The sequence below is a fragment of the Stomoxys calcitrans genome, chromosome 3 (genome assembly GCF_963082655.1).
Source record: "Stomoxys calcitrans chromosome 3, idStoCalc2.1, whole genome shotgun sequence".
NCBI classification, from domain to species: Eukaryota; Metazoa; Arthropoda; class Insecta; order Diptera; family Muscidae; genus Stomoxys; species Stomoxys calcitrans.
This window is the reverse complement of record NC_081554.1, coordinates 189855422-189877825: the sequence shown is the minus strand read 5'-3', so window position 1 is coordinate 189877825 and position 22404 is coordinate 189855422. Positions and strand designations below refer to the sequence as shown.

Below are 22404 nucleotides of genomic sequence, written 5' to 3'. Positions count from 1 at the left end.
TTCTATGGCCAAGTTGCTGCTCAAACTTTTCTATAGACAATTTTGCTGCTGAAAGTTTTTCATTGTCCTCAAAGTTTTCTATAGTCTTCAAACTTTTCAATGGTCTTCAAACGTTTCTATTCTCGCACAAACTTCTATGCTCCTCAAAATTTGTATAATTCTGAAACTTTTCTATGGTCCTCAAACTTTTCCTTTATCCTCAATTTTTTATGTTCCATAGTCCTGAAATTATTGTTATAATCCTCTCATTTTTATGGTCATCAAAGTTTTCTATAGTCCTCAAACTTTTCTATGGTCCTCAAACTTTTCTATGGTCCTCGAACTTTCGTATAGACAAACTAGTTGGTCAAATTTTTTATAGACAAGTTTGCTGCTCGAACTATTCTATAGTCCTAAAACTTTTCTATAGCCTTCAAACTTTTCTATGATCCTCCAACTTTTCTATGATCCTCAAATTTTTCACAAATCCTTAAATTTTAAAAAATTTTTAAAATTTTATGATCCCGTAACTTTTCTTTGGTCGGTAAACCTTACTGTGGTTCACTAACTTTTCTATGAATCTAAAACTTATAGGGCACTCAAGCATTCCTATGATCTTTAAACCTTTTTATTGACCTCAAAATTTTGTAATGGTGCTCAAACTTTTCTATGGTCTTCAAACTTTCGTATGATCTTAAAACTTTGACATGATCCTCAATTTCTTTTATGGTCCAAAGACTTTTTTGTTCGCTGCACCTAAATGTGATTCTTAAACTTTTTCATGGTCCTTAAACTTGACAGTGGTCCTCAAACTTTTCTATGTTGCTCAAGCTTTTCTGTGGTCCTCAAACTTTCCTATGATCCCCAAGTTTTCAATGGCTCACAAACTTTTCTATGGTCCTCAACATTTTTTTACCTAACTTTTCTATAGTCTTCAAACTTTTCTATGGTCCTCAAACTTTTCTGTGATCCTCAAACTTTTCTAAAGTCTACAAACTTTTCTCTTCAAATTTTTCTACAGTCATTAAAATTTCTATGGTCCTCAAACTTTCTATGATCCTCAATCTTTCTATGGTCCTGAAACTTTTCTATGTCCTCAACATTTTTTATGTTTCTGAAACTTTTCTATGGTCCTCAGAATATTGTTTTGATCCTCGAACTTTTCTACGTTCCCCAATCTTTCGTAAAGACAAGTTTGCTACTCAAACTATTTTATAGATAAGTTTGCTGTTCAAGCTATTCTATGGTTCTAAAACTTCTGTAGTCCTAAAACTTTTTTACGACCCTCTAACTTTTCTATGATCTTCAAACTTTTCTATGGTTCTTAAAAATTTTTCATGATGCTCAAACTTTTCTATGGTCCTTAACACTCTCTGTGGTACCCCAAATTCTATGATCCAGTTGTTGCAGCCACAAATTTATGTGGAGAAGAGCAACTCGTTCCGGTCCAAAGTACCGATCGGCGCAAGAACAGGTTGGCCATTGGTTATTTAAAATCGCCAATAACTCGCCTTGTCATACCGAACATCGTAGGAACTCAGTATTTATGCAGGAGCCGATGTCACCTGGCCTCTCACTGAGATTCTCTGCTCGATACCGCTGATTGTCCGCGACTAGCGTTGCAGCTACTGCGTATGGAGCATTCCACCATCCGCAACCTGTGGACGCTCCGGCAGCTAAACTTTTCGTGACAGCAATGAACACCACACAAAATGGAGTTCAATGTTCCAGCCTGCGTTGTGCTTACAGCTATCCCGTGACGGGCCTTAAACTTCTATGATCCTCAAGGGGCAAACTTCTCCTCTATCATGATTATGATCCTCAAAAATTTTTTTTATGATCCTCAAATTTTTCTTTGGTTCTAAAACCTAACTGAGGTCATCAAACTTTTCTATGGTCCTTAAAATTTTTTTATGATCCTCAAACTTTTCTATGGTCTTTAAAATTAAAACTTATGGTCTTATGATCATCAAACTTTTCTATGGTCCCTAAAATTAGCTATGGTCCTTAACCTTTTCTATGATCCTCAAATTTCCTATGATCCTTAATGTTCCTATGATCCTCTTTTTTATGATCCTCAAACTTTTATATGGCCCTTAAATCTAACTGTGGTCCTTAAACTTTTCTATAATCCCCCAACTTTCCTATGATCCTCAAACTTTTCTATGGCGCTCCAATTTTTTTTATCATCCTCTATCTTTTCTTTGGTCCTTAAACCTAACTGTGGTCCACAAACTTTTCAATGGTCCTTAAAATTTTTTTATGATCCTCAAACTTATGGTCTCAAAAATTATTTTATGAACCTCAAACTTTTCTATGGCCCTTAAACCTAACTGTGGTCCTCAAACTTTTCTATGATCCCCCAACTTTCCTATGATCCTCAAACTTTCCTATGATCCTCAAACTTTTCTATGGCACTCAAAATTTTTTTTATGATCCTCAAATTTTTCTATGGTCCTTAAACCTAATTGTAGTCCTTAAATCTAACAGTGGTGCTCAAACTTTTCTATGGTCCTAAAATTTCCTATGATCCTCAAACTTTCTTGTGATCCTCAAACTTTTCTATGGTCCTTATTTTTTTTAAATCCTCAAACTTTTATATGTTCCTTAAACCTTACAGTGCTTCTCAAAGTTCTCTATGACCCCTGATCCTCAAACTTTTCTATGGCGGTCAAAATTTTTTTTATGACCCTCAAACTTTTCTATGGTCCTTAAATCTAACAGTGGTGCTCAAACTTTTCTATGGTCCTCAAACTTTCCTATGATCCTCAAACTTTCTTGTGACCCTCAAACTTTTCTATGGACCTCAAAAATTTTTTTTAAATCCTCAAACTTTTGTATGTTCCTTAAACCTTACAGTGCTTCTCAAAGTTCTCTATGAGCCCTAATCTTTTCTATGGTCCTCAAACTTGCGTATAGACAAGTTGGTTGCTCAAACTTTTACTCACCTTATGAAAGTTGACATTAAATAACACATATCCTTTATTACTTGTGTGTTTTGTTTAAACAATTGGTCTTTGTCTTTATTAATTTTACTTAAACATTAGAACATAGTTTTTCTTTTATTTCATTTATAAATGGGAGTTTTTATGTTTATTATATATATGTATGGTTGTATTTGTATATATATGTTCATGTATATATATATATTAAATGTGTGTGTTTTATGTTTATCTTAAACATTTCAAAAATAAATATTTTTTTTCGTTTTTTTTTCAACTACACTACACAACTTTGGCCCTGTTTCTTCTTCTCTTTTAGCATCCTGGTGTTTTCAAAACATTTTTCATTATTTTTTGGAGGAAGGTGGTTGGTGGTGGTGTTTGGGGTTTCTCCTTCCTTAAGGGGGATTTCGGTTTTTTCAACAATTCAGGTAAATTTTGATTTTTAAAAAGCTTAACGCTTTATAAGACAAACTTTACATTGGCTTACATTAAAAAAAGAAATAATTTCATATATGTCAAGGCATTTAAGGTTTCTTAAGTTTTTTTTTTTATAAAATTCTTGTCTGGTTGTGAGTGTTTGTGTGTATTTTCATTACAAAAAAAGTAACCAAAATGAGAACATAAAATAAAACAAAAAATATAACTATTTAAATATTTCTAAGAAATTTAAGGCTTTTTTGCTTTTTGTTTACCGTTTTTTTCAAATTCAAATTTGTCATAAACTCTGCTTATTGAGAGTTTGTTTTTTGTTTTCGTCAGGTGGTAATAGACTAGGAGTTTCTTTTGTTGTTGGTGTCAACATTTATTGTTTGTAGTGTTTTGAGTTTTTTTTTTCAATTTTTTTGATTGTATAAAAAAATATTTAACAAAATTTGTTTTTGTTTTTATATAAAAAAAATCTATATTTTTTGCTTTGCAGTTTTGTTGTTTTTTTTGTTTTGGTATAAAAATTTACAATTTCCTTAAAAAAATAATCGACTGAACATTTTTTGTTATTTTCGTTTAGGAGTTTTTAGGTTTTTAAGATTTTCTTTCCATTTTTCTTTAAACAAATAAAACTATTTTTAGAATTAAAAACATTTAACTAATAGTGTGTGTAAGACTTTCACAAGTTTTTCTAAGGTTTTCTCTTAATTTTTTTTCTTTTTGTTACGTTGGACGTTGTGTGGCTTTGTATTGGCCGTTTCCATTTGGCATTTGATGTAGACTTTGTTGTAAAAACAAAAAATATTTTTTCTTTGGTACATTTCCTTTGGCAAATTTGTGTGTGTGTGTGGGGGGCTAAGGAGGGCGGTCGGGCGGGCGGGCGGTGTTATACCTTCTTATCTCTCCATCTCTGTGAGTGTTGTGTGTCTGTCTATTTGTGTGTTCCATATCCCTGATTATGTATTTTGTTTATGTTTTTTGTTTTTTTAAAAATCATAAAAAATTAAAAAAAAAATATCCTTTTTGGCTAAGATTTGATTTTGAAAACTACGTTAGATGGGTTTTATGGGATTTTAGGATTGTAAAAGTCGCGCTATTACAACAACAAACAGTGTTATGCCCAAAATAAATGTGTTATGGGTTATTGCTGTTGCATCACCACAATAGGTAAATTGTTCTTCCTGTAAAGATAAGAAAATAAGTTTAAAAGAATAAAAGCGTAGTCAGAAATTTGTGAAAATTGCTAAAATTGTTACTGGAAGCTATTTTGCATTAGTCTTCCAAAGGGGAGATATACAAAGTGATTGACCATGAGAATGAATATCACTAAAATTAACAGTTTTTATTGCATACTGAAAAGAAATTGCCAGACATACAGGCGAAGCAGACACAGAAACACACGCACCATTAGTGGACGTTTCGATGGTTGGTTAGGCCAACCTCATCGGCACTATCGTGTTTTTCTCTGTGCCACCCGTCGCCGGCCCACAGTTCATAGCTTGCTTTTAATGCCCACCACCATAGGATGGGAGTATACTTATCTAGTCATTCCGTCTGTGTTGATCTAAGACCCCATAAAGTAAAGGGTGATTTTGTAGCCATTATCTTTTTGGCAACACTGGTTTAAACAGCTCACGCACGTTTCATGTTTAGTTTCACTATCAAACATCTTCAGTTTGGTCTATAATTTAGCCATGAATTGTCTTACAAACGAACAACGCTTGCAAATTATTGAATTTTTTTATCTAAATGCGTGCTCTGTAAAGAAAGTTCATCGCGCGCTTCTTCCATTGAGCGACGAAGCTCAGTTTTAGCTCAGTGGGTACGTAAATAAGCAGAATTGTCGATTCTGGGGCGAAGAACCGCCAGAAGCATTGCAAGAGTTACCAATGCACCAGAAAAAGTTACAGTTTGGTGCGGTCTATGGGTTGGTGGCATCATTGGACCGTACTTCTTCAAAGATGATGCATATCGTAATGTAACTGTGAATGGTGAGCACTATCGTGAGATGATATCTAACTTGTTTTTGCCCAAATAGCAAGAGCTTGACTTGCATGACATGTGGTTTCAACAAGACGGTGCCACATGCCACACAGCACGCGTAACAATGGACTTATTGAGAGGCGAGTTCGGTGAACACTTTATTTCACGTTGGCCGCCTAAATAGTGCGATTTAACGCCTTTAGACTATTTTTTGTAGGGCTTTGTTAAAGCTTTTGTCTATACAAGATATATTCGTATAGGTAGTGGCATCATATAGGTAGTGGCAGTAGCCCAACAACAAAATATTGAGTGCATTATCTGTCAAAATCAGTGATTGGCGCAACTCTGATTTTGAGTAAGTTACTAGTTCGCGCCATTTTTCGTTGTTCGTCTGTTATTGTTTTTAACTATTGGGTTGCCCAAAAAGTAATTGCGGATTTTTTAAAAGAAAGTAAATGCATTTTTAATAAAACTAAAGCAAGCTAAAAGTAACAGCTGATAACTGACAGAAGAAAGAATGCAATTACAGAGTCACAAGCTGTGAAAAAATTTGTCAACGCCGACTATATGAAAAATCCAATTTCCTTTTGGGCAACCCAATTACTTTTTGGGCAACCCAATATATTACACACAATCCAAACTCGTTGACAGATAGCGCATTTCGCGAGAAAAATTCTTGTACTCAGCTGTTTACGGTATCCAATCACGAGATACCGGCCGAAATATTGGAAAGTCCAAAATTGGACTAAGCGGAGGGACTATGTGAGGCGCAGTCACTGTCAACATTTGCATGAAATAATCTTCATTATATCGACCAAACAGTCGATTCAAATAAAGATTTCAGTTTTATGAATTTTATGTGTTTTTGTTTTTGAAAAACTTTCCTATAGCTCTTAAAAAATCACCCTTTATATATATTTTTGATCGTTTCGACATTCTGATTCGATCTAGCCATGTCCGTTCGTCTGTCAAAATCGCGACAGCGGTCCAACGCATTAAGTTAGACGCTTGAAATTTTGCACAGATACTATTGCCCAAAAATTAATTGCGGATTTTTTAAAAGAAAGTAAATGCATTTTTAATAAAGCTTAGAATGAACTTTAATCAAATATACTTTTTTTACACTTTTTTTCTAAAGCAAGCTAAAAGTAACAGCTGATAACTGACAGAAAGAATGCAATAACAGAGTCACAAGCTGTGAAAAAATTTGTCAATTGTGACTATATAAAAAATCCGCAATTACTTTTTGGGCAACCCAATAACTATTGATGTTGGGGATTGCAAATGGACCATGTCGGTTCAGAATTGGATATAGCTCCCATATAAACAGATCTCCAGATTTGACTTCTTGAGCCCCTGGAAGCTGCAATTTTTGTCAGATTTGGCTAAAATTATGGAGATATTGTTCTGTTATGACTTCCAACCACAGTGCCAAGTACGGTCCAAATTAGTCTACAAACTGGTATAGCTTCCTTTTATACGATCTCTCGAATTGAATTCTCGAGCCCCTGGAAGCCGCAATTTTTGTCCAATTTGACCAAAATTTTGCAGATAGTGTTCTGGTATGACTTCCAACAACTGTGCCAAGTACGGTCAAAATCGGTCTATAACCTGATATAGCTCCCATATAAACCGATCTCTCGATTTGAATTCTCGAGCCCCTGGAAGGCGCAATTTTTGTCCAATTTGACCAAAGTTTTGCAGTTTTTTTTTTTTAGTTTGTTGTTGTTGTAGCCACATGCCTATATGTGGAGTTGGCGATCTTCGTCTGGCTCTTATAGGTGAGCAAGCTCGTTCCGGATCAAAGGGTCGATCGCCGCGGGAACATATTGGCCATTGGTTATATAAAGGCGCCAATAACTCGCCTTGCCATATGAATCATTATGGGCATCCAGTATTAATGCAAAAGCCGCTGCCACCCGTCCTCTAACTGAGACACCACATAGATCGGAGCCCAAAAGTTCAGCCTATGTGGTGCTCATAGTTATCCCGTGCTGGAAAATTAAGTTTGTATAAACTTTTAGCTGAATCCATGGTGGTGGGTTCCCAAGATTCGGCACACAAAGGAATTCCTGTGGAATCTAAGATTATCACAACAAACCATCAACTGGCGCCTGCTGTACAAGATCTCTTCATGTGCCAATTTTTCAATATTGTGACCTTCAATCTATATTTGGACTGAGCTAGTCAGTTTAGTCATTCGCATGCTTTATTTGCCAGCAGAAAATAACGGTGCGTGGGAGGGAGTAAAATGTTGAGAGTTTGGTTAATGAATGCTTGCAAATTTCTACTGAAAGTTTTTTTCCCAGCAGAAATATGCAGCAAATAGCAAAAGAGAGTAAAAAATGTTCTTACTTTCCTGATAAATTCTACTGGATCAGACCTTATATAAAGTGTGTTGGAGTACTCAAAAATTTGTGCAAATTTGCTCAAATTGTTACTGGAAGTCGTTCGCGTGAGAGCGAGTAAAATTTGAGAGTTTAGTAATTGCAAAATTTGAGAGTTTGGTAAATGGCTTGCAAATTTTTACTGGAGGTTTTTTCCCAGCACAAGTTTGCAGCATCGAACAGCTGTTTTATGAAAACCAGCTGTTTAATTCAAACAACTATCAAAAGAAAGTAAAGGGTGTGCTTACTCTCCTGCCAATTTTAAGTGGAAAATTTTTGCTGTTTGTTTTTTAAAGTACGCAAACAGGATTAATATATGTTGGCTATGATTTTTTTTTATTTACTTATAACTTACATTTTCATCTTCCGTAAAACATTCCTCTATGCGTCGTCTTGTAAAGAAACTCATATTGAGTTTATAACAGGGAAATTCAGTATCATACTCCACCATTTGAGGTTCCACAGACAAATCCACATTACCCTTGGATGGCTTTAGTACATCTATGACAATTAGCAACAAATTGGAATTGGGTATTTTCTTAACATGAAACGGTCGACTATTGTAAATGGGATCTCGAAAATCATTCTCTTTTTGCACTTCCACAGGATCCATGGTGTATAAGCGGGTTATCTTATCACAAGGAACATATACCGGTTCGGGTGGTGGTTCATGGAAAATGTGCTCTTTTTCATCGCCATCGGCATCGCCTTTGGGTTTTATTTCCATATAGGGTTCGTTGATGTTGCTGTAATCTAATTCACCATTTTCATCATAGTCGAGATCTAAAACACAAAAGAGTCACAGAGAAATTTTAGAATATCGAAATAGAATAAATTGTAAAGAAAAAACTTACATGGAGCTCCTTGAACCCACCATTGTATACGACTGTATTGCCAGAAGAGCTTGGCTACGAACCATTTCCAGGCCATATTTAAAAATTGCACAGGCTTTATAGAAGAAAAAAAAAATAAAAATCTTAAATTTTTGCAAATTTCTGTGTTTTAGGCAGGGCTTCGGAGCAAGTTGGGAGCCGGGTCGGAGAGGGAGTGACATTTTTTCTATGCTGAGTGGAATGGCATGTAATCTCAATCCCGCTCCATCCACTACGCCCCTCATTATGCTTCAGTCATGCTACGCTCCAATCCGCTCCAAATTCCTGGTTCTATGTATCATATTCCACTATCAAGGGCAAAGACTTTGCAATCCACCATAGCCGTGAATTTTTACCATTTTATATATTTCTCTCACCCTCCAAGTAACGTATCACCCTAAAAAGCTAATTACAAAACTTAACTCTCACCGGTCACCGTAGTGCAGAGGTTAGCATGTCCGCCTATGACGCTGAACGCTTGGGTTCGAATCCTGCCGAGAACATCATTAACATTTTCAGCGGTGGTTATCCCCTCCTAATGCTGGCGACATTTTGGAGGTACTGTACCATTTGGTATAGCAGCCATCTAAAAACTTCTCCGGATCAGACTCGGCCCTTATCATTGAGCTTACAACTTGAATCGGACAGGAGTCATTGGTATGTTAGAAGTTTGCCCCTGTTCCTTAATGAAATGTTCATGGGCAAATTAACAACTCTCACACCATAGACATGACAGCCGGTACCGGGTTGACCCGATGAAAGCCTTCATCGGCCAGTGGCTGCCACCTCAGTGTACGTATTCGTTCTTTTTATGTCATGGGAGAGGCACATGCCGCAGTGCTTTCTTTGCACACTTCTGGTCGGTGTTAACATGTGCCCGTTCCACATTGCGTATGAAAAGTTGACAGCGTTTTCTAACCAGCCTCTGGGCAGTGCAAATCGCAGTGGTAACGTACCGCCTCCATCATCGGTCGGTGAGGTGTATGGAGTAGGTACATTTCCGATTTTGCTCTGACCTAACGTCACTACTGGAGTTTAGTCACACTGAATATGTTGCAAGGTGCTGTGCGAACATAGAGATCAGTGGGTCACAAGCGTCGTCGTCGTCGGACTTGTGACCCCATGTTTCATGGCATTCTCCCCAAAGTAACGACCGGCGGGGCAAAGCTTTGGCAGAGCAGATTGAAAGCTCTAAATTTTGCAAGGTGAATGAGGATGCCCCCAATAGGATTACGAGGAGATGCAGCAGCTCGCTAGATTTTTCCATTGCATCCCCTGATCTCCTGAGTGACGTATCATGGCAGGCCGTCATTTCTTTGGGATCAGACCACCTCCCCATAATTCTTACGATAGACCGACCACCCGACTTGATAGCATTTCAATCAGAAGAAGGCCGATTGGGTCGGCTTCAGATATTACGCCAATCGCTGCTTCAATGAAGTGCCATCCCCCTTGAAAGTGCTTGTTGCCGAGAAGAAATTCCGAGACATCATTAACGCATCACCCTCTTCCTTTATACCAGCTGTTCGAATACCCTAAGTGCGGCTCAATTTCCCGGAGCAGGCAGTTGTATGTATACCGTGTAAGAACGGGTACAGATATCTCCTTGAGATTTGGAATGGTTAAAGCGGAGGTGTTAGCGTGGTCACCTTGGTATTCCAAATTGCTGGGTAGTGCTCAAAAATCTCTACAAAAACTCTGCTTGAGGTCTACAATATATCCACTGGTTTCAGGAACATTCGACATTTAATATTTTTTTTGTAGTTGTGGATCACACATTCCTCCACTGCGAGCGCTGAGTTAAAAGACGCTGGGAATTGGAGACCGCCATTGCTGACGTTTCGCCTGGTATAATAGTCTAGAGGATGCTGGAAGACAAGAAGTATTGGGGGAGGTAATGAGATACGCCGAAAAGTACTGCGCAGGAACAAGATAGAGCTGGATGCAACGGACTAGAGTATCAATGCGGAGGTCTGGATGTAGACACAACGAAGATGATATGGATAATCACTAGATACGGGGTCCACTCCGAAGTAATGCGAAAGTAGTTCCGAGGTGGAATTAATCTCCAGGGGAGACACAGGGTGGGCTTTAAGCCGTTACCGTTGATAACGGAGTCCGGCATAAGGCTAGAGATATACTCGTCACATGAGTTAATCATTTTCCATTTTCATGACACTCACAGAAATATATTTGTCGACAGGCATTCACTGCCCACAGATATCAGGGCAGATCTAGAGCATGAGGTTCAACGGTACAAGAGAGAAACACTGAATAAAGCAGCGTTTCAGGCGGTTCTAGATAGCGTTCACGCAGATAAAGTGGCAGAAACGGTGAATAGCTACCGGGTACCTGAAGAAGTTAGCCTGACTCGGTAAAACAGAGTAGTTCTGGCTCTATTGCGTTCCGGCAGATGCAGCCTCCTCAACTCCTACAGGGTTAGGATTGACGTCAGCGTGTTAGATGTATGTCACTATTGTGGCCTGGGAGCACACAACACACGCTACCTGTTCGACTGCTCAGCCAATCCTGCTCGACTTAAGACCAGATCCCTCTGGACTCTGGTTGGCAATACTTCGGAACTTAATGTCGGAGGGAAATCTGATGTTTCTGATAGAACTCTTATAGAATTCTGTTCCAAAATTATGGGAAATTCGGAAGTGCTGTCATTAACACTTTTGACTGAATTCTGATGATGAGTCTTAATGACTACGGGTGTGTTTTCGGACTTGTCTTACCAATTTCTGACCGAATTCTGGAATAACATTTTTTAAAATTCGGATGTACATTTCAAATTGTTTAATCGAATTCCAACCGAATTCTGAAAGAATTCTTATAGAGTTCGAATGTGTTTTCCGACGGTTCAAATTGGAAATTTGCTCTTAAACATTTCATTAAGGATCTAATTTTTTAGCTAAGTCCGAACGGCGCGCTTACACCTCTCTGGGGAGAAGTTTTTACATGGGATAGTACTTCACTGACTGAAAAGTTAACAAAACATAACAAACAACAAAAATATGCAAAAAAGACAAAAACATTCGACATCGATTTCAGACAGATGTTCAGATTCCTTCCAAACTGTGGGGAAAAAATTTCTACCGGTAAAAAAAAAATTGCTTACGGTTCAAACAAATTAACATGTGAAAAAAACAAGCACAAAAAAGACAAAAACATCCGACACGGAGTTCAGACGTCGTTCAGCATCCCTTGCGAACTATTGGAAAAAAATTTAAGAAAAAACCATACGACAGGCCGTTCAGAGATCGTTTAGAATTCGCCAGATAGTGCAGATATAGTTCAGAATTTCGTTCAAACTGTCGGAAGAAAATTAAAAAAAAGTAAAAATGCATTAAGTTCGTCCGAGCCGACCTTTGGATAACCACTATCTCGGGACCGCTTTTCGTCAAAATCCAGTGAAATTGCATTATTTATGCAACCATAGCAGCTTTATCCAAATATGATCCGATTTGGATCAATTTCGCCACGGACATTGAGTTGTCTAATAAATACAAGTCACTGTTCAATTTTGGTTCAATATTGGTCTTTTTGGCAGCCCCTTTTATGGGCCGAAGACCTTAAATCGAGAGATCGGACTATGTGGCAGCTATATTATATTTCAGCAAAATCGGTTAATAAATGTGGCTTTTATGGGCCTGAGACTTTAGACTTTAAATCGGCAGATCGGTTTATATGGGCGCTACATCAAGATGTAGTCCGATATAGCCCATCTTCAAACTTAGCCTATCTATGTAGCGTGATTTCAACAGACAGACAGATAGATGGAAGGAAATGGGTAGGTCGTTGTTGTTGTAGCCACATTTTCATATGGAGGTGGCGATTCTCGTCAAGCTCCGTAGGTGAGCAAATTCGTTCCGGTCCAAAGGACCGATCGCCGCGGGAACCTGGTAGCCAATGCTTATTGAAAGACGTCAATAACTCGCCTTCTCATGTTGAGCATCATAGGCACTCAGTATTTGTGCGAGAGACGGTACCGCTCGGCCTCTCACTGAGACTCCCCGCCCGATACCGTTGATTTTCGCTGGGTATTTCGATATGTTGCAAACGGAATGACAAAATGGGTTTTTATACCCACAATCCTTCGGCGGTCTTGGGTATACAAAAGATGGTCAGACTGCGTTCAGAATTCTTTCAAAATTTTTGGAACAAATATTCCCTCAGAATGTCGAACAGAATTCGGAATGAACTCGGTAAGATCTTGTCGGAAGCCTTCAGAATTTGTTCAGATTTGTCAGACATTTGGTTCGCTGGGTAGTTGTATACTTAGCAGAACCCAGCAGATGAAAGGAAGAAATGTAGTATTCTATTACAACAATAACAACAAAAATTCTACCTCACTCTACCATAAAAGACTAATCATAACGCTCAACTCTCGTCCTCAATAACAGTCTTATCTCACAGTTATGGAATTCTCTCTCTGAACATTTTTTCTGATGGTCTCGCCAGGATTCGAACCCAGGCGTTCAGCGTCATAGGCGGACATGCTAACCTCTGCGCTACGGTGGCCTTCTTTTTCCTCTTTACTTTGGCAATATAGATCGAAACTGTTATTTATCGAAACTAAGCTTTTACACCATTCCTCATTAGAATTCCTGCGGTCTGTTTTACTTACATTTAGAATTATATTTGCATCACTATGTCTGTCCGTGCTATTGGGGCACAGCGATTGATAATCATAGACAATAATTTCCTTGAAATATTTGGCTTGGACCATGGCTTGCATAATTTCAGCATGATATTCTCCAAAGAAAATGCCTGTATGATTGGGATTGTGGGCCAAGATAATATAGCCATTGTTATCGATGACATAGCATTCCTTTTCATCGCTGTTACAGGTCTTTATACAGCCATTGCACTAAACAGAAAAGAAAATATAAAGAAGTTAATTATCCAAATATTATAGCTTCAATACTTACATTATCATTACTGGTGATATTGTAGAAACGTTCATACATCAACGCATAGGAAAACTGAAAACCTACCACACATGCTGGAGCCTCTTTACCACCATCTCTTGGGAAAATTGCATGTGAAGCTGTTACCTGAGGGCTTTTATGCTCATTGGGATCGGCAGCATGTTTCACCGAATACACAAAAGTTTCGGTTAACTCCGAATGATGTTGCAATATGGCACTGCGATACCAAGTCTCATCAATAGCCTTTGTATGATAATCACCAAATTCACGTTCATTATAACCCTCATCCTCAGCATAGATGAATTGCCAACGTGTTAAACCACTCATGGTGGCCACAAAACGTTGACTTGCACCAAAACGTTCGATTAAAGATTTCTCCTCCTCATTTTTGAACTTCCAAACGCCATAACTGGAGTAAGTGACCTTGGCATCGAAGATCAGTAATTGTACCAATTCCTTGTTGCAATAATAGGCATCCTCATCTAAATTGGTGCGACTACAATTTGCTGCAAACAAAAAGGAATTTGAAACAAGAGTTTTGAATTTAATAAAAATATTAAATTAAGGCAGAAAAAAAGAAAGCAAAATAAATTTTTGGAGGAAAAAAAGTTAAAAGTTCGGCTAAGCCGATTATTATGTACTCTCCACCAAGGATTGTTGAGTTGAACAACTTCTATAGAGGAATTTTTTATATGAACACATTTAGACCATACTAGATGTCGATATTGGAATTTAGAATAGAAGTCTATATGAAACATGTAATCCCTTTCCCCTAACTATAGGTGATCAAACTCTGAGGCTAGTCAAAGAATCCATTGGAATATCAGTTTGTATGGGAGCTATACAGGCTTGGGGATCAATGTGAACCATGCTTGATATTCATAAAGTGGAAGCATATGAAAGTTTGAGTACTTTTGACAGATAGACGGACGGACATCGATCATCAACTATAAAGAAAATTGTTACAATATACTTTGAAGTTTCCATATTACCAGGTATTATTAAAGTAATGATTAACTTGATGTATCTTCCATCCTATGGTGGAGAGTATAATTACAATTTAACAATTTCATCAAATCAAACCCTTCTTCTTCATTCTTAGAAGACTTTTTCTTCTTCAAAAACAAAATGATCAGGCTGCTCAAGAAATGAAATAGGAAATTAGTTTTAGTTATTCAATTCCTTCACTAGCTGAATTTTTACCTACTTTCATCTAAGATGCACTACCTAAAATATCCTAAACCAAGAGATTAGTTTGAAAGATGTAAAATTTTTGTAGTTTTCTTCAAATATTTGCCACTTAGAAAACTACAAAAATTACATCAGCAGAAAAAAGTTGTACCTAGTTTTGTATTCCTAATCTCTGGTTTTGGATTCCTCATTAAGACTTTAATGGTGATTTACTATAGGGCCTCACTACATTAGAGGCTCTCATCTCCTTGCCAACCAATTGTTCTAGAAGTGTATTCATATCGCAACTAAGTGTACATAAAGTCATTCGGATAGATAATAGTATTGTTTTGGTATATGGATATATAGTCTGCTATTGATAACAGGTGCTCTCAAGATTATACATAGGTCTCATATAACTAAAAATTAATTTGGAAAGATTGCGGAGGATTAAAAAAAACAAAATCGTAGGTCTTAACAAGTGTGATTGGTTTTAATCTGCTCTTAAAAGCATACAGTTGTTTCATATTAAAATAATCTAGATCCTTAAATTTGTCGGATTTCTAAGGGTGCAGATTTCTAAGGGTGCATACTGTACTTATTTAATAGTAATTGAAAAATGTTTAGGTGGTTAAAATAAAGCAGTTTATAAACGAGTTTCTTCTAAAGATATCAGGTAAATTTAGAGTAAGTTGAAGAAGATGGTGGATTCCTTGCGGGCATAGCCTAAGCCAGTGAGTGATCAGCTCCTTGTACATTCTACACATAACAATCTTCAAAAAGAAAATATCGAAAAGCCTATGTTAGAAATTCTTCAAATAAGCCTTAATTGATTACCATTCTATAACCTTAAGTTGGTTAAGTCTGCTATAATGCCCGATTTCAATATGTAGGATCTTTCTATCGTTAAAACCGGACATAAGCATAGGAGGTTCTCCCAAGACTTATCGCCCCCACATAACCTGCACACAGTTTCTGTAGCCGAACGGATAAGTCATGCTGCTTATATCTTATGAGTGCCACTTTAAAACCGAAGATTGTACCCATCCCTTCTTATAATACCTCAATATTTATCTTGTCTGGGGGTCCCCATGGCGTAGAGATTACCATGTCCACCTTTGACGCTAAACGCCTGAGTTGAAATCCTGGCAAGAACACCAAACAGAAATTTCAGCGGTGCTGACAACATTTGCGAGGTATTAAGACGGAACCGTTTGGGTTCCAAGGTGTAGTGAAGCATAATTAATAGTCACTCCTACATAATTGTCAACCTCGCCGACTAGTGTTGGAACCTATTTTACTCAGATGAGGCTCTAGCGACCGGTTATTGGCGGTATAACCATAATAGCTGTTCCTTCGAGGAAATGTTTGCAAATGCAAATTTGGGGCAAACTTCTCACAATTAATGCTTGCTGTTCGATACAATTTTAAGCTCAATCTTAGAGGACCTCCTTTTTATAGCCGAGTTCGAACAGCTTGCCGCAGATCGTCACCTCTTTGGGGAGAAGTTTCTACATGGCAAAGTACCTCACAAATGTCGCCAGCATTAGGAGGGCATAACCACCGCTGAAAAATTTTCTGATATGCCTGCCAGGATTCGCTGAACCCAGGCGTTCAGCGTCATAGGCGGACATGCTAACCTCTGTGCTACGGTGGACTGAGAAATTGTTTAGGAACACCACACAGCTGATGGCAATTTAGAAGGCCTAATACCGAAATAAGTATCCTAGGGATAATCCCCCATTGATGCTGTACTCTCATCGATTCGAGTATTTACAAAAAAGAAAATGGACGGAAAACCGTGTAAAACTTCTCTACTTAGTGGTTTCGCTCAGCGGCACGCCGTTTGGACTTGACAATCAAAAGAAGGTCCCTTAATTTGAAACAGACAAGACTTATTGATACGAAAGAAGTATCTCTGCTATTCCTTAACGGAATGATCATGTCAAATTTGTATTCTTCTTCCGCCAGCCTCTTCGTTTCACTGTGTCAAATACTCAACTCTCCCATTTTCTTAACTCGGATTGCATTGGTATGAAGGGTTGCGTGGTAGGTTTATAGTGGTGGGTTTATATTGGTTGGTTTACAGTGGTATGTTTCTAGTGGTAGGTATAAAGGGGTAGGTTTATGGTGGTAGGTTTTTAGTGGTAGGTTTATAGTGTTAGGTTCATAGTGGTAGGTTTTAAGTGGCATAGCGGTAGGTTTATAGTGGTAGGTTTATATTGCTTGATTTATAGTGTTAGGTTTATGGTGGTAGGTTCATAGTGGTGTATTTATAGTGGTAGGTATATATTGGTAGATTTATAGTGGTAGGTATATAGTGGTAGGTTTATAGTGGTAGGTTTATAGTGGTAAGTTAAAGTTGTAGGTTTATAGTGGTGGGCTTAGAATGGTAGGTTTATAGTAGTAGTTTTATATGGTAGTTATATAGAAGTAGGTTTAAAGTGGTAGGTTTATAGTGGTAGGTTTATAGTGGTAGGTTTATAGCGGTGGGTTTTTAGTGGTAAGTTTATAGTGGTAGGTTTAAAGTGGTAGGTTTATAGTGGTAGGTTTATGGTGGTAGATTTTTGGTGGTAGGTTTTTGGTGGTAGGTTTATAGTTGTAGGTTTATAGTGGTAGGTTTATAGTGGTAGGTTTATGGTGGTAAGTATATAGTGTTTGGTTTTTAGACGTAGGGTTATAGTGGTAGATTAAAAGTGGTATGTTTGTAGTGGTTGGTTTATAATGGTAGGTTTATAGTTGTAGGTATGAAGAAAAATTATTGTTCGAGATTTGTAACGTAGCGCTAGGTTTGTAGTGATAGGTTTAAAGAGGTAGGTTTATAGTGGTAGATATGAAAAAATTTTGTCCGAGATTTGAAGCGTAGTGTAAGGTCTGTAGTGGTAGCTGTGTAGTGGTGGGCTTATAGTAGTAAAGTGAAAAAAATGTTGTCCGAGATATGTAGCGTAGTGGTAGGCTTGTTGTGATAGGTATGAAAAAAATTTTTGTGCGAGATATGTAGCGTAGTGTTAAATTTGTAGTGGTAGGTATGAACAAAAATTTTGTCTGAGATTCGTACCGTAGTGTTAGGTTTATAGTGGTCGGTTTATAGGAGTATGTTTAAAGTGGAAGGTATGAAAACAAAGTTTATAGTTTCATCGTGGTAGATTTATAGTGGTGGATTTATAGGGGTAGGTTTATATTGGTAGCTTTATAGTGGTAGGTTTGTAGTGGTAGGTTTAAAGCTAGGTTTATAGTGATAGCGGTAGGTTTATAGTGATAGTGGTGGGTTTATAGTGACAGTGGTAGGAATAGTCGTGGGTTCATAGTGACAGTGGTAGGTTTATAGTGTTAGTAGTGGGTTTATGGTGGTAGTGGTGGGTGTATAGTGATAGTGGTAGGGTTATAGTGTGGTAGATGTATAGTAATAGTGACAGGTTTATAGTGAAAGCGGTAGTTTTGTAGTGATAGTCGCAGGTTTATAGAAATAGTGGTATGTTCATAGTGAATGCGGTATGTTTATAGAGGCAGGCATATAGTGGTAGTGGTATGTTTGTAGTGATAGTAGCAGTTATAAAACATAACCTGGCCGGACATGCTAACCCCTGCGCTTCTGTGACCTTCGGTTCGGCTAATGTTACGAGCCAAAAAATATTTTTCAGCGAGTTTAGAATTTAAGAACCTGTATCTCAAATGGCGGAATGCTCTAACGTACAGAGAAGGTTTAGTATACACTTCGGCTATTTGATACCATCTGTTGGCTATAAGGACTGAATGTACCAGAAAAGTAAAAGTCTAAGTCTAATTTTAGTAATGAACTAATTTTTAAGAATTAGTAACTAATTTTAATGATATTTTATCTTAAGACAAAATTTCAATAAAAATTTTCAAAAGTCGAAATATCGAAATAATTTCCGCCAAAGGCAATAAGAAAACTTTTCTAATCTTAATGAAATTGTTTTATATATAAAAATTTCAATTAAACACTCTTTAAAGAAAAAAATTCAATGAAATTGTCTCCAAAGGCAAAATTTGAATAAGTCCTATTTTAAAGAAATTTTTACTTATTTTTAGGAAATTTAAAAATAATATCTTGTTTTGAAGTAATTTGTACTTATTTCAAAAAATATGTTCAAGACAAATTTTGTTTTGTCTAAATGCCAAATTTGAGTGAAATATTATAAAAAGGCAAAATTTGGAAAAAAGTTTAATGAAATTATTTAAAGGTAAAATTTTAATGAACTTTTCTCTTAACCTAATGTTTACTTATTTCAATGAAATTTTTTCTAAAGACATAATTGCAATTCAAAATTTTTATAAATAAAATTAAAAAAAAATCAATTACAAATCTATAGAGTTATAATTTAAGAGATTTTTTTATTATTTTAATTACGTTTTGGACAAAATTAAAAAAAAATTAATAAAAATTTTCTTAAGACAAAGCTTTAGAAATACATTTTTATAAAATTGTCTCTAAGACGAAATTTCTTGAAAATGTTTTCTAAGAAAAATAAAATCCTAAAGTGGTGCAAGAATTTTCTATCCTAAAAACCATGCTTCTATTCTAATATCTACAAACTATCTTTTAAACCTAATTATTTTCTTCGCACTACAACTTACCATTCGAATTGCCATCCTCCATATCATCTTCATATTGTTCATACCAACCCCAATCGGGTTGTACCATTTTCTTGAGGAAATGTCTCAGCTCATCTTCGGGTGTCTTGAATTCATGCCCCTCTAGATAATGGTATTTACAATATACCCAATCGGGATGGACTTTCCAATTATCGCCCGCAAAGAAATCCGAAATGTTCACTTTCATGTGAATATTCTTCAAGACTTCATCGCCGACTTTAATCCATGTCTTGCCATAGGTACTTGGCAGGACAATGCCCAAACTGAATGGAGTATTGGGTAGGGGGGCAAAGAAATAATCCTGCTGTTGATCGGTTACCCGACGCATTTTATCATAGTGTAGTTTGACGCTAACACCCACCAACTCGCCAGTCTCATTGTGAACCAAACGTTCGCGTAAATTTAAAATTAGGTTTCCAGGCCGCCGCGGTAAATTGTCCTCGGAGAGTTGTTCAACTTCGGTAAAGTCAATGCTGTTGTAATTGGGATTCATCACACCGTTGTACTAAAGGGAAGAGCATTTAATGACCAGTCTGTATTTCAAAGGTTTAGACTACTTACGCCTATGGGTCTTAGATCTGGATGCAGCAACACATAGCCATTGTTGGACACAACAAAAGAGTAGCCATTGACACCCAGCTGGAAAAAAAGAGACATTATTAGAATATTCTTTAAAGGGTAGCATATTTGTAATGTCATATAGTTGGCAAATGTCATTGAGGGAAACCAAAAATCCAAATTTTATCGAAGGTTTATGTCTTATTTCTACAATAGAAAAAAATGTTGAATATTCCAAATTCTTTTACCATATTCCGATTTCTGGTTAACAAAGTTGCAAATCATATTTCACTCAATTCTTTAAATGCATTTTAAAAATCTGGCGCTTCTGAAAACTGGGTTATGGGCGAGAGTCCGCCTCCATTCCCATATCAAAACATTTTCACCACAAAACCATTGAACAAAGTGTTGAAAATTTTAAAAGTTAGATTTAGGCGGGTTTAAGCCATTGAAAAACATACAAATAAGATCTGAGAAAATAAACGCAATTGAACAATTATAAATTTTTTGTTATCGAAAATATCAATAAGTGGGTTGCATTTTTTTTCGAATTATAATAAATAATTCAAAAATATTCAGAATAGAACCAGCATAAAAAGTTTCGATGACAAAAAATCGATATTTCTCAATAATTGAAAAGATTTTGGTTGTCGAAAATGTTTGTGGTGGGATAAAACATCGATTTTCAGATCAATTTTTTTTGTTAAAATTATAGAGAGATCTGTTTAAGCTACACCTATATTATCGATATTTATCGATTTTTTTGATGGTGACAGAAATTGGAGGCCACAGTGACGCAGAGGTTAGCATGTCCGCCTATGACGCCGAAAAATGTTCAGCGGTGGTTATCCCCTTACTAGGGTTATGTTAGGTTAGGTAAGAGTGGCAGTCCTTTACAGACTCACTTAGACAATTTTAAGTCCATTGTGATACCATAGTAGCGACAGACCAAGGCTTCTGGCGGGAATCGAACCCACAACCCCTGCACTGTTTATCAAAGCACGCTACCAACTCGGCTACCGGGGCGCCCATCCCCTTACTAATGCATATTTGTGAGCTATCCTGCAATGTTAAAACTTCTCTAGCAAATGGTGTCGCTATGCGGCACGCCATTTGTACACGGCATAAAAAAGGAGGCCCCTTATCATTGAGCTTAAACGTTAATCGAACTGTACTCATTGATATGAGAGAAGTATTCCCTGTTCCTTTATGGAGTGTTCATGGAAAATTTGGTAGTTGCAGTAGACAGAAATTGGATATACGGATAAAATCCGATTTACTCCTATAACTTCAATTGAATGGGTCCTGTTTTATTTAAAAATTGTTTAAATGTTCTCTTAATGGAAAATATATATTTTGTTTGTTTGTTGATTGCAAATTCAAATTTGTCTATGATCATTCAAATGCAAATTACGATACCATTTATCGGTTATTATTACCAGTTATTGCATGATATCGATACATATCCAGACTAACTTTGTACTGATATTCTATATCCAGACCTGCACTGGATAGGACTAAAATAAAACACAGCAATTATAATTTTCAAATATCGCAAGTTATTGAATTTAGGTTTATCGAAAAGTTTCGATATGGGAAGTTAAGTTGGAAAATATTAATAAGTTTGCTATAACATAACCGATAAAAAATATATATTTGTTTATAGTTATCGCCAAATATAGTTTGTTGTAGTTGCAGTTCGCTATAACATAATCGATAAAAAATATTATTTTACGGTTATCACGAAATATATAGTGTGTTGTAGTTATCGAAAATTATCGAAAAGTGGCATAACACCTTAATTATATCTAAAAATCCGTTTTTCTATTTTTTTAGTTGGCTTTACAACTGTTTAAATTTGGATGGTTTTGTCTCACCTACTGTCATCGCAAAAGTATTGAATTTATTGAACGTTTTTGGTAAGTCAAAAAAATCTGCATTCTTTTTCTTCTTGAAAAAACAGTATTCATCTTTTCAAATATCAGAAAGTAACAATTTTAGAACATCGATAAATTTAGCAGTTATCGATTTTTTCGCTATCATTTCGATAAATGAAATAGATTTTTTTGTTTAAATTATTTATAGAATAAAATTTTTTGTTCGACAAAATTTTCGATAAGAGTGATTTATTATTTTCAACTTTTGCCTTGTTGATAATTTTCGATAAAAAAAATATTGCAATTTTTTTGCCAAACTTTTAAAGATGAAAACACTATTTTCCAAAAGTTGTTTTTAAATATCAACAATTATCGTTAGTAAAAAACCTTAATTCTATTTCATCCTTCAATATCGAAAATATCAATTTTAGAACTTCGACCATTTTTGATTATAATTATTAGATTGTCACTATCGAGAAAGTGAAATAGGTTAAACATTCGAAGCCATTACTTCACTGTACATCAACTTCCAACAGATGCACAGAATCATGTGTACCACGGAAGTAGTGTAATTGTCGCAGAAAAAAAGTCTGTCATTACACAAAAACACATGCATTTGGAAATAGTACAGCTAATAGACAAGGTTGTCGAGCGTG

The 22404-nt window shown here is 36.4% G+C and overlaps 1 protein-coding gene across 1 annotated transcript in view; it reads right to left on the bottom strand.

Moving 5' to 3' along the window:
- Positions 1–3795: 3795 nt before the first annotated feature.
- The window catches only part of LOC106082071 (voltage-dependent calcium channel subunit alpha-2/delta-3), a 51189-nt gene continuing 32580 nt past the window's right edge, over positions 3796–22404 (bottom strand). Inside the window, exons 7-13 of the mRNA XM_059365014.1 lie at positions 19875–19952; positions 19296–19818; positions 13527–14032; positions 13223–13465; positions 8575–8668; positions 8076–8503; positions 3796–4531 (exon numbers count right to left, since the gene is read on the bottom strand). Coding sequence (XP_059220997.1) covers positions 4424–4531; positions 8076–8503; positions 8575–8668; positions 13223–13465; positions 13527–14032; positions 19296–19818; positions 19875–19952 — 1980 coding nt within the window. The 3' untranslated portion in view covers positions 3796–4423. The remainder of the gene's footprint in view (positions 4532–8075; positions 8504–8574; positions 8669–13222; positions 13466–13526; positions 14033–19295; positions 19819–19874; positions 19953–22404) is intronic.